Source organism: Echeneis naucrates, chromosome 5 (genome assembly GCF_900963305.1).
Source record: "Echeneis naucrates chromosome 5, fEcheNa1.1, whole genome shotgun sequence".
Taxonomy (NCBI): Eukaryota; Metazoa; Chordata; class Actinopteri; order Carangiformes; family Echeneidae; genus Echeneis; species Echeneis naucrates.
In genome coordinates, this window is record NC_042515.1 from 19691153 (window position 1) to 19703222 (window position 12070).

The 12070-nt window shown below is 42.6% G+C and overlaps 1 protein-coding gene across 3 annotated transcripts; it reads left to right on the plus strand.

Annotated features, from left to right (window-relative positions):
* The first annotated feature begins 15 nt into the window (after positions 1-15).
* On the plus strand, positions 16-12010 carry LOC115043606 (bone morphogenetic protein 7-like). Of its 3 annotated transcripts, XM_029502214.1 has the most exons (9): positions 16-2315; positions 2363-2369; positions 3399-3422; positions 7742-7899; positions 10121-10279; positions 10521-10717; positions 10813-10886; positions 10994-11104; positions 11185-12010. In XM_029502214.1, the coding sequence occupies exons 1-9, from the start codon at positions 1915-1917 to the stop codon at positions 11332-11334; spliced, it is 1281 nt and encodes a 426-aa protein (XP_029358074.1). In that variant the 5' UTR covers positions 16-1914; the 3' UTR covers positions 11335-12010. The 3 variants fall into 3 exon arrangements, with proteins under 3 accessions (XP_029358074.1, XP_029358072.1, XP_029358073.1); XM_029502213.1 differs by lacking the exons at positions 2363-2369; positions 3399-3422 and having other exon boundaries at positions 31-58; positions 1943-2311; positions 7710-7899; XM_029502212.1 differs by lacking the exons at positions 2363-2369; positions 3399-3422 and having other exon boundaries at positions 25-2311; positions 7710-7899; positions 10121-10269; positions 10511-10717.
* Positions 12011-12070: the final 60 nt, after the last annotated feature.

The following is a 12070-nucleotide window of genomic DNA, read 5'->3' on the forward strand; positions in this document are numbered from 1 at the left end:
AATGCACGGCGTTTGACTGGGAGACGCTGGATGGCGGTGTGCGACCGACAGCCTCCGTGTGCACTCCGGGTGTCGACACGGACACAAAAAGGAAAGTAATTCCACATTTTAATCTCCCCTCCACGTAACATACATGCTCCGTCCCCCGAAAACACCTGCAGTGCGGTGCACACACAGGCCGGTGTGTTTTGTTATTACATTAACATTGCATTGTCAAGGAGCTAATCAGAGTTGCAATTGGTTGAGGAAGTGGAGTTCTATTACTTTCTATAACAGCTTCCAGGTAAATACCGTGGACAGCGTAGGAGCAGAGGTATAAAACAACATAGGACATATCATTGATTCCATTGTGTATATTTCGCCACTAATAATAACATGTAGCCTTTTTAAATTTAGATTCTGCCTGCGTTAATAGTAGCTACTGGAAAACAACCAGGTCAGATGATGAATTGGTTTTGTGGAGGATCAGTAGAACCCCCCACAATTTCATACTATAATAGACGTTAATATATGACAAAACAAACCATTTTAAGTGCTTCTAATTTGCATTAAATCGGTAAATACAGGGCACATTGTAGTAATTTCTCCAAAAGGATGGCTATCTCTGATTGGACTTAGTGCACACTATGTAGGTAGAATTTGCTTGAAACTTGAAATTAAGAGACTGTCAGTGAGGAGACGTTTTGATATGATCTGCTCTGCTGAAGAGAGCAGAAATGAGCTTTACAGTCTGAAATAGTTACCACTGAAGAAGTGTTTGCTGTGGATATGGGAGGTTCTGGGTTTCAAGGAATGAATCACAAAAAGTTACTTGTGCTGGGAAACCATTTTTCTGGTGCTCATGTAGTTTTGAATTTCCTTTTTGTTGGATAATTTTAGTTTGTATGTATTTGTTTCTCTTGTGGTCTCCTTTATAGGAGTTTAAAACAGAAGCAGAGAAACAAAAAAGCACATTAGTCATTTCAGTTTGAAGGTTATGACACATTAACCTCTTTCCCTGACTTTCTTGTGCTGACCGAGTTTGAGCTGTCCTTAAACCAGAGTTAGGCGCATTCATCTGTACTTGTCTGATCCTTCCTTTGTCATTCATTGTTTACCCTCCACCCCCATTAGGTCTCTGTTAAAGCAGCCACAGTGGAGTACCGTATGCATTGTTGTAGTAATTCATAGGGGCCATCGACATGTCCCTTCATGCACCTGGACGGCTATAGCTGTTCATCCCCCACAACAATTAGGATGAGCCTGAATTTATTGTTTGAGTTCAAAGGTGTCTGCAGTTGAAGAAGGGATTAGGGGATTTCTCTACCTCGTCCCCAGACTGACCGTGTGTACTGTGGAAATGTGCGCAGTGTGGAGTCACAGTGCTAATACATTTAAACTGTCCTGGTTTGTTATAAACAAAGCAATATACTGTTTGACAACTAACTACAATGGTCACCACAGAAAGAAGTTGGCTGCTAGAGGCCTTCCGGGTTAAGCAGTTGTTAATTAGTCCCACTTTCATCAGAGGCCTACCAGTCCTGTCAAAGACAAAGGGCGCAGTGATGGGAGACCCCACCCATCTTATTATCAAGATAGAGAAATGCTTGTATCTCGTGAAAGGACGCATCCCACTTTTAATTGCTTCACTCCCACACACTGCCCCAGTCTCCCAAGTCTCGGTTTGTCCTATTCTGGACCTTTGCTGCCCCTCCCCTGACACAGGCATAATAAAATCCTTTCCAATGTTGCCAAAAAGAGGAGCGCGCAGCAGGCAGAGTGCGAAACAGGAGCTGGTGAGCTTATGATTTTCCGAGGTGACAGAAGATAGTGTGTTTAACGCCCCCTCATGAAGGTGGACTCTCTGTGGAAACAACCGCACCACTAGTTCCATTTTTCGACTTGCTGGAGCCGCGCGTAAAAATCTGGGAAAAAATGGTATCAAGCGCCTTGGCGACGACAGTGGCGGTCCTGTCTTGGTGTTATTGCGCCTTGTCCACGCAGGTCGCCTTCTCTAACTTTTCCACGGACACCGCGGTGCGCACCAGCTTCCTCCAGCGGCGGCTGCGGAGCCAGGAGCGCAGGGACATGCAGCGGGAGATCCTCTCCATCCTGGGGCTGCCGCAACGCCCGCGGCCGCACTTCCACACCAAAAACAACGCCGCTCCGATGTTCATGCTGGACTTGTACAACACCATATCTACAGACGCTCTGCCCAACAGATATTCTTATTACAAGCCTGTTTTGCCGACCCAGGCCTCTCCCATGCTGACCCCCCAGGACAGCCGCTTCCTAGATGACGCAGACATGGTGATGAGCTTTGTCAACCTCGGTAAGTTAACTTGCTGACTTTTTTCATGTTTTTTTTTCACCTAATTTAAAGACACGACGTATCTGACTTGTATTAAATTATAAAGATAGACTGAGCGTGCAATGGTCTAAAATCATAATAAAATTGCGTTTTTCTGCTATATATCATTAGGCATAATACTTCACATACCTCTGATAAATGCCTAAAAATCAGAGTCAGTTCCTCCTCTTTTATCATCAAATCGGCCACAAAATAATTACGTTTCTAAAAAATATAGGACACATTAAAAGAAAAAGTATCCAGTGATAAGAATTTCTTGGCAAACTGTTGGCAGTCACTTGCAATGTTGTGCTGTTTAGGGACAATTCTACCTTTGTTTATGCGCTAAAGAACCATGCTTTTAAATCGTTTTTTCAGTCTGTTCACAGATCAAGTGTATGGTGTGGTACCTGTGAAAGACAGGCCAAGTCTTTCACACGTAGCAGACCGCACTAGGGTGCATTATTTCAGTGTGTGTCTTTGTGAAAGTCTGTGTCTCTGACATTGTGGTTTTTTTGGCACGTTCTTTACTTGAAATCAAGCATTTTGCATTCTGAGCTGTAAATGTTATGACAACATGCCTGTATCCGATTTCACCAGAATCCCTTCAAAGCTGGTGAGGGGGGGGGGGGGGTTGCAGGCTTTAGCATGGCTTTGTTTCGCATGACTAGGAATTGAACAGGCATTTCTAAACCCCTGGGGAATAGGAGACAAGTTGAGTGAGATCAAGATACAAACGGCATCTAAACTCATGTTATTGCCGTTGTAATCTCTGTTATCACAGGTGTGCATGCCTTCCCGTATGTGTGTGTTGTGTGTTTGTTTGGATGGAAATCACAGAGGTCACAGGTGGGAGGTTTGGCTCACTGAGACATTATTGAGTTTGCCCCTGCATTTGTTTCCCTTGGAGATCCTTCGGCAGCCTCCACATCACTATGGAGAAACGAGCGGGTGGCATGGAGCCTGTGGCTCTTATCCGGATGTGGTTACATCCAAAGCCAATCCTTGCCTTCTGTACAGCCCTTTACTGCCCCACGGCTTGGACAGGGTTACAGGTCAGTGTGACGAGAGGGAATTGGCTCATCTCAGATATGTCTCCATTTGTTTTTCTTCAAACTGAAGACTTTGAATGAGGAGCCATTATTTTTTCAGTCAGCCTATGGATGCACAGTTAATACTAAACATTTGGAAACCATAAAAAGAATCTGAATCGCATCACATAACATTTTATGTCGTCAGTCGTGAACTTCTAACTGACAGCATTTCACTAATGAGATCTGGAAACATTGTTTCTGAAAACCAATAACATATTTATGTGGTTCCACATCTGAAGACTTTGATTGTAAATACAAAGGAGGAAAAAAGGACACAATGAGCGTTGTATTTTTTCCCTGTCTCAAGCCACCACGGCCTTCTGTTCTGATAATTGGCAGAGTTTTTGGTTCCTTCTCCCACATTGTACTGGGGTGGCCGTCTTGGTGGTCCCTGGATGATCTCTTCAAGACTGAACTGGATTGTTTCCTTTCCAAAGACCACAGCTTCCAGAGTGAGGGAGCGCTGCTGTGGCACTTCCCTTCCCCATGTGCCCACACAGCATGCAGGTGGAAAGCAGTTTTCTTTCACTCATTCAGTTGTTTTAAATGAATCAGCCACATTTACGGAGCATCTTTAAGCGACATTAGCTATATTACAGGGAGGTGTTAAGCCCGCAGTTTGAGTTTAAAGTCTACAGCACATTGTTGCACCAATCCATATACATGTACGTGGCTGGATGTTTACTGCCATCGGAATGCCAAACCACAGGTTGTGCTCCAGAATCACAGGAAAAAGCATTAAGCTCATTGTCATGCAACATTACACAACACAGCCGCTATTGGACTGCACGTTGCTGTTGTGTGTTTGTTTATCCAGAAACAGATTGAAAGCACTTCTGAGGCCTGACTTTGCTATCAGTTGAAGCTGTTCTACATCTCTCTCTCACTCTGCCACTCCTCACATCAGCCTCCGTGTTTACTGCTGCTGGAGATGGTACACATGTGTTCAGTATGGGCCTTTTTTGCATTGACCACAGCACACCTGCAGAGCATGAGAAAAGGATTAATGACCAGAAATATCACTGGCTTTCATAAAAAAAGCTCTCTCAAAAGTTGAAGAAATGACTGTTTCACTGAGGAACAGAGGGAGCATTGTGTTTTTGAGAACAAGCAGGAAGAAATGTATTTGTCCTGCTAAGCTGATCTGGAGGAAGCATAAGGAGATCATATGAAGAATTTCTTTTGCCCCACCAGAAAATCTCATTAACCTTTTCATTATTTGTATATCCACTTGTAAAATAATTGCTTTCTTTTTACTTTGGCTGTAATTGAACATCCTCCTGTGATGGGACACATTTCATCCCCACCTCCCTTTTCTGCAGATTTATGAAATGGAGCAAAATTTGTTTGTTTTTTCTTATAATCTTTAGTTCATCAGCGTAGGGTAGGGTAAAAGCAGAATGATATTTGCTACAAACAAAAGTTAACAATCGTTCATACACTTAACAAAAAAAAAAATACTTTGTAGACATCCCACAGATGTATATAAATGGTAAAAGTTAAACTAATTATTATTATTCAAAAAGACCCATTTTATTTCTGTGCAGACATTTTGGTGCATCCTATAATCACCCACACTGATTTGTAAAAAAAAAAAAAAAAAGTATCCTCTTACTATAACATTGCAGTGGGTTAATGATAGCTTTGCGGCTGTGTGCCCCTGCAGTGTCAGAGGAAAGCTCAAGTGTTGAAATGCCTCCCAGAAGGAACTTTGCATATCTGAGGTCTGATCTTTGCAGCTAATGGTCTCTAACGTAAACACACCAAGTCCTTACAAGCAATTATTGCTTTCATAAAAACACCCCTCGTTCCCTTCCAACATTTAATTGCGGTCAAACAAATGACTTGCAGGGTTCAGAATGCGCTGTTCTTAACGACCAATGGCTTGTGTGTGTTTTTGTGTCGATAAAAGTGCTTTCAGAAGACTGCGTGCTTTGGTGAAAAAAGTTATGTATTCAGTGTTAGGGTACTGTATGTACGAGTGTCTGCACATTCAAACAATGGTGGACCGTAAGGGGGACAGCAGGGTGATGTCATGATGATGTCAGGGTGCATGCCACTGGGCAGGATGTGCTTAAAGTGGCTAATCGCCGCTCTGCACACACCTTCAACAGAGACCTCCACTGCTCTTTTTCCGAGGACCAACACATTGACTAATGCTGGAAAGCTTTCGAAAGATTTGGGGTCTCTGACCAGCGTTCTTGTGGAAACTCTGAGTGTTAGAGAGCCTCAGCTGGCTCAGGGCGCGGTGGAAACCCCACTGTGCCACCCTCCTACAATCAGAATGAAATCACTGGACAGTGATACATGGCAAAATGATCAGGGACGTGTGGGTGGCACAGACTCTGGTAGTTAAGTCACACACGAATTTGTGTGGCTTTCTATACTTTAAGTGAGTGTATTTGTAAAAGCACACTGGCTGCTGTGGTTTTCCGGGCAGTGCTTTAACAGGCCCTTTCTTGTGGGCAGCACATGTGTGCAGTTTAAACAGGGAGCCAAACTGGGTGCGTTTCTTCTCCCCCGCATTGGCATGTATGGCAGACTCCACTTATGTGATGTTTAGATCAATCACTTCACGCACGGAGGCCGGATTTTTCCTGTTTCTGACAGAGATGTGGACAGAGGAAAGCACAACAGTTTGGACTAGGTGTGGGAATCTTTTACTATCTCATGATTCGATTAGATTCAGATTTTTGGGGCTACGATTCAATTCAAAATGACTATGTACTCTGTAGGTGTGCAAAGGATCCTCATGATCTACTCCAGTCTGCTTTGCAAGACATAATGACAAATGGAAACATTAAAGTGTCTTTTTCACATTTATTTTTATTTATATATTTATTTTTTAAACATTTATCCATGCTTAGATGGAATTGTTGCAACTGTTGCATAAAAGCAATATCACACATTGCTTTGGTAACAAAAATAAAAGTGCAGTTAAACATGGGTTCATTGTGAAGCTGTGAAGCTCGTGTCAAGCTCGGTGTTCCTGGGCGTTCGGTAAATAGAGCCCTATAAAATCTGCGATCACAGAATCACAGAATTAGACGTTAAAAAACGGAATTCATTTTGAAAATGGAATAACACGGAACTGGCCGACATTTTACATCAAAAATGCTCCGAGGGGGTCACTAATAATGAAAGCCCCCCTACCTATGAATGAATAATAAATAATGACAATAATAAATAATAAATAAATGAATGAATAAATAAATAAATAATTGTACTTGAGCGTTGTTGGTGTGGTTCGATTCCTGGTGGGGGCACCTGAACATGTCTAGGTTAATTAGTTAATTGGTAATGAGTGATGGACTGGGTTACAGCAAGGCAAAGGCCACCCCCAGGTCCTAGACCAGAGATCCGACCCCCGCAGAGAGTACTAGACCAGACTAGGCGAGACACCGGACCCCCCTTCCAGAGACAGCCCCCCCCAAAGACTATAATGGACCATTCCAGAGACTGGACCCAGGTCTTTATTTCGGAATAAAAAAGAATGTATCTGTTAGGAAAATTCTCAGAGGACCAATGAAGCGGCTGTCTCAGTGCTAAGTCGAACGAGTCAAAGAGGTTGACTATCATGTACGTGTGTTTCCTTGTTATGTTTGTGCTTAAATGTGTGGAAGCATTAAAGTTTTCAGTTCTAACTGAAGATATTGTCGGTATTTCATTACTTAAAACACTGTCTCGGTGTTAAATTTGTGTAAAGTGCTAAAAGCAGAATACTGAAAAAGCAAAAACAAACAAAAAAAAAGAATATGGGAAGAATTAAAATGGCATTTGAGAACAAATAAAATGGATTTTGCTTACTGCCCGTGTGTATGTTCCAGAACTGGCTCTGTGGTGACGTCAGGAAGTTTCTCATACAAAATGGAGACAGACAGCCTGCAGATTTGTTTAATTTTTTCTGTATCAATTCTGAACTGTAGTAAATGAGAATCGCAATTCTTATATGAATCCATTTTTTGGCACACTCCTAGTTTGGACAGCTATTGCAGCCACTGACTGGTTCACCATCTGATTACACTCAGTGGTTTCCTTTTTCCACGCATGTACAAACTTTCCCTGTGAGGCAGGAATATAATTTTACTGTGTGTGTGTCAGCGGGGAAAACAGCAAACCATTATTCACAGTTGTACCACAGTTGGTTGAAGAGTAGTTGGAGACTGAGATGAAACACAAGTGTCAATCAAACGTTGATTTACAGCTTCTGACGTAAGTCTCTGCCAGAAAATCGCCTGTTGTTCTGCTCTGTTATTTACATCGTCTTCATCTTCCTCTCCTCATAGTTGATCAGGATCAGGATCTTCTCAAAAAGAAGCACAGAAGGGAATTTCGTTTTGACCTTTCCCGTATTCCCGAGGGAGAGGTTGTGACAGCAGCAGAGTTCAGGACTTACAAGAATTTCATGCAGGAACGCTATGAGAATGAGACTTTCAGAGTCAGCATCTACCATGTCCTGCAGGAGCCTCCAAATAGGTATGGAGTTTTATCTTAAGCTTTCATTCAGTGTTGATATATATATGAATGTAATCTTGTTTCATGTTCATGTTTACATTATTTCATTCATTCATTCGTGTTCTACCACTTATCCATTTCTGGGTTGCGAGGGGTGCTGCAGCCAATCCCAGCTCACACTGGGTGAGGGCGGGCTTCACTCTGGACAGGTTGGCAGTCCATTGCAGGGCCAACACACAGAGACAGAGACAAAGAACCACTCGCACTCACACGTAGACCTACAGACCAATGAACCTAAACATGCATGTCTTCAGACGGTGGGAGGAAACCCGAGCACCCGGGGGAACAACACTAACCACTATGCCGCCGTGCTGACCTAAACTGTATTTATTGAGGTTATTCTTTGTTTTTGCATTCAATTTGCCTAATTATTTGAAAAACATCATGTTTTACTAATCTCTAATGGGATATAGCGATATTGGAAGTTTTGAATGTATTTGATCAGATTTTGAAGTACCATCCTAAAATCCTATCTCCGTTGTATTTGTGCGGAGGCAAAAACAGTGGCTTTTAAAAGCAGCTTCATATAAGTTGAAACTTTGTGTGATTAGACTTTTTTTTTTTTTTTTTTGGTTTGGTGAAGTGACCCATCTGCTGATAGCTGGATTTATCATCACTACATATGATTATCTACTTACTCTAGTGACATAGTACTAACGTCGGGTCTGATTATGCCACTCTGTTATTCTGTGAAAGCTGGTTGTTGAGCTGCTGCATGGACCCACAGATCTGTCGTGTCTGTCTATACAGACATTACCGTCAATTACAGAAACACAGTCCTTCTCACCAGAATGTATTCTCACACATTTACAGCAGGACAATCCCTCGAAGACCTGCATTTATGACAAGTAGCTCCAACCACAAATAACACTCTGAAGCCTCAAGACTTCGTCTCACACTGGTGGTTATCCCTCCTCTGCCTGTTAGTCGACCAGGCCAACTTTCATTTTGCCCTCGCACTGTCTTCCTTCTTCAAAACATGTTTGAAATGGGATAACAACATGGCCCCCACCCCCCACGCCAATCCCAAATCAGCTATATTACTGAATCTTTGTCCAATTGACGTGCAAAACATCAGACAGGGAATCAGCATCGGTGACAGCTTGGTTGATGGTGGTGTTGAGGGCAACTCCATAGTCATTCACAGACACACAAAGGCTAATCAGTTCAAACGAGCAGCCAGCAGGACTAAAAGACAAGACGTCTGCCTCCCAGTCTGAAACTCAGTAACATTCTGTAAACAAATCTATTGTCTGTGAAATCTGCCCTTAAGAACGCACGTCAGCGTAGGGTTTTCTTCTTGGAAATCAATGCAGTGCTGCTTAAACAGTGGATTAGTGGTTTAGGCTGTTGGCTCACCGCGTGAGGGAAATTTAGATTGAGTGTTCATATTAATATACATTTTTTTCAATTACATGAAATTTCAGTTGATTGTTCTTGTGTGGTAATTATTTTCTTATGTTTGTCCCTTCCACTTAATTAGTATAGGGGAACCAAAGCCATAGAAACATATTTACTTGTTTACAGATTTTTTGTCTCCAGCTTGGTCCTCAGCAAATCTGAGAAACATGCTCTCATTTGTACTGAGGTCATCAATCTGACTTCCAGTGTTTGGCCATAAAACCTTTTGGTTGCCATTGATGTATTATTCTTCTGTGTATAAAAATACTGATGATTCCTATGCAGTTTTCCCAGTGTGGATATAAACACTATCAGACACACAGCTGAAAGTTAGTTGTTTAATCTCAAAGTTGTTTCACTTCAAATCCATTTGGCTGATGTTTTCTACCAAAACAAAATAAAACAAGCCATCCTCATACTTTCTCTCTACACTGTAGATATTACAGGACCACACATGTAGTTTGGCATTCTTCCCCTATGACATAATAATTTTCTGTCATTTGCATGACAGCTACCTGTTTTCCTGATGTCTCATGCCTTCAGAGTGCTTCCATAGCTTCCAGACAGTCACTCCTTTCACTCAGGAATAAAATTCAGAGCACAGGACCTTGAAAACACAGCACAGGGCATCTTATCACTGCTTGTCTCGCTTCCAAGGAGACTTCAATGAATCTGAGAATTGACTTTGTGGTAGGAAAGCACATGTTTATAGGGGCCCTTCATTAAATGCCTTAAAATGTAGATCTGCCTCAGGAATAAACAAATTTCATTTTCCTCATAGGGAAGTGGAGCTGTTGCTGCTGGACCAGCGAGATGTTTGGGCTGCAGAGGAGGGCTGGCTTGTTTTTGACCTGACTACCCCCAGTAACCTCTGGCTGGTCAACCCAGAGCAGAACCTCAGACTTCACCTGGTTTTGGAGGACAGCCACGGTCAGTCACTGCTACACAGTCTTGGAGTGGGAATCAAAGCCATGACAGTGTTTGTCTGGAATAATAATTTATGGTTATGATTGATGCGCTTCGAATTCCATGCTGATCTGTGTAGAGCCTTTGTACGAACATCTTGAACTCTGTCAGACTAAATCACTATGGTGGTTGTTGTGGTCAAAGTAGTGATGTCTGTAGCGGTCACATTGAGTGGTTGTATTGCTTTCCTTGTCTCCCCCTGTAGGCCAGATGAGGAATCCCAGACAAGCAGGACTGGTGACAGGCATTGGGCCTCAGGACAAGCAGCCCTTTATTGTTGTCTTCTTCAAAGCCAGTGAGGTGCGTTTCCGCAGCATCCGCTCTGCCCACGGCCACAAAGGTCGCCAGTCCAACCGCTCCAAACCTCACAGGACTGTTCAGGATACACAAAAGGCAGTGGAGGCTGCAACAGGTGTCTGGACCCTTAAAATCTCATCATCATATAACTTTAATGACTGGTACCTTTTATACACTTTTAACACATTTGTGTGTCCTTATCACTTTCAGATAATCTTGGCATTTCTAAAGAGGGATGTAAAAAACACGAGCTATATGTCAGTTTCAGAGATTTGGGATGGCAGGTATAATTCAGGACTTCAATTTTGTGTAAATTTATTTAAATTTGACCAAACTGAAATTCCAGCAGAGACAGTTAACTAGCCTGTGTGTGATTTCCCTCTCTGGTCAGGACTGGATCATAGCACCAGAAGGCTATGCAGCATATTACTGTGAAGGGGAATGTGCTTTCCCTCTCAACTCCTACATGAATGCTACTAATCATGCTATTGTGCAAACTCTGGTAAGTCCCATACCACCCCTGGTGAAAGACACGTGCTACAACCTCTTGCTGTGACGACTGATTGATGCTTTTTCTAACAGGTGCACTTTATCAACCCGGAAACGGTGCCTAAACCCTGCTGCGCCCCTACACAGCTACACGGCATCTCAGTCCTCTACTTTGATGACAGCTCTAATGTCATTCTCAAGAAATACCGCAACATGGTGGTTAGAGCTTGTGGCTGTCACTGATGGCAGTGGTAGAATCACTAGAGACAAGACGACTGACTGCCTATTCATCAGGGAGCTCCTGCCACAGAATAAGTTTTATTCTGGGGGACTGTTATGACCGGCAGATGAGCCACCCACGCAGTATTAATCACTACCATGGCTCAATCAGAGCTATTGGTGACAGAGGAAGACTGAAGGATTTGCTTTGTTTTTTAGTGGGTCAGGAGAAAGTGCACTAAAGAGACTGGAGTTATTTCAGAAGCTCAGACCAAATATGTCTGAAATTGTGTAAAATGTTTCAATCAATTTTCTCCTTTTCAGGATCATATAATGTGCTATACATAACTGTGTTTAAGTTCTTATGAACTAGAAGTGGTTGTTCAGCAGGCCACTTGGACTTGGTCAGGTGTAATACAGCTGACAGCACTGATGTTAGAGGAGCTGAAAAATGACAGCCAAGACTATTAATAACAAGCATGTGGGCCTGAAAGACCTGAATGGTGGTCCTAGTTTCCAGAGGCAGACATGCGGATATATGCATGTGAGCCTTTGACTTTAAAAATGTCAGTGATTTATCTTCATGACATGGGCATCAGTGTGTGCACACTAGTCCGCTCTTGGATTCAGAGCTTCAGGTAATGCAACAGAGGCTGCAATTTTATTTTGTCAGGTATGAGTAGTTGAATAAATGGAAACTATCAAACCAAAATCTGAAGTGTGTTTCTACCTGAATAACCTTACTGATATTCTTTATAGT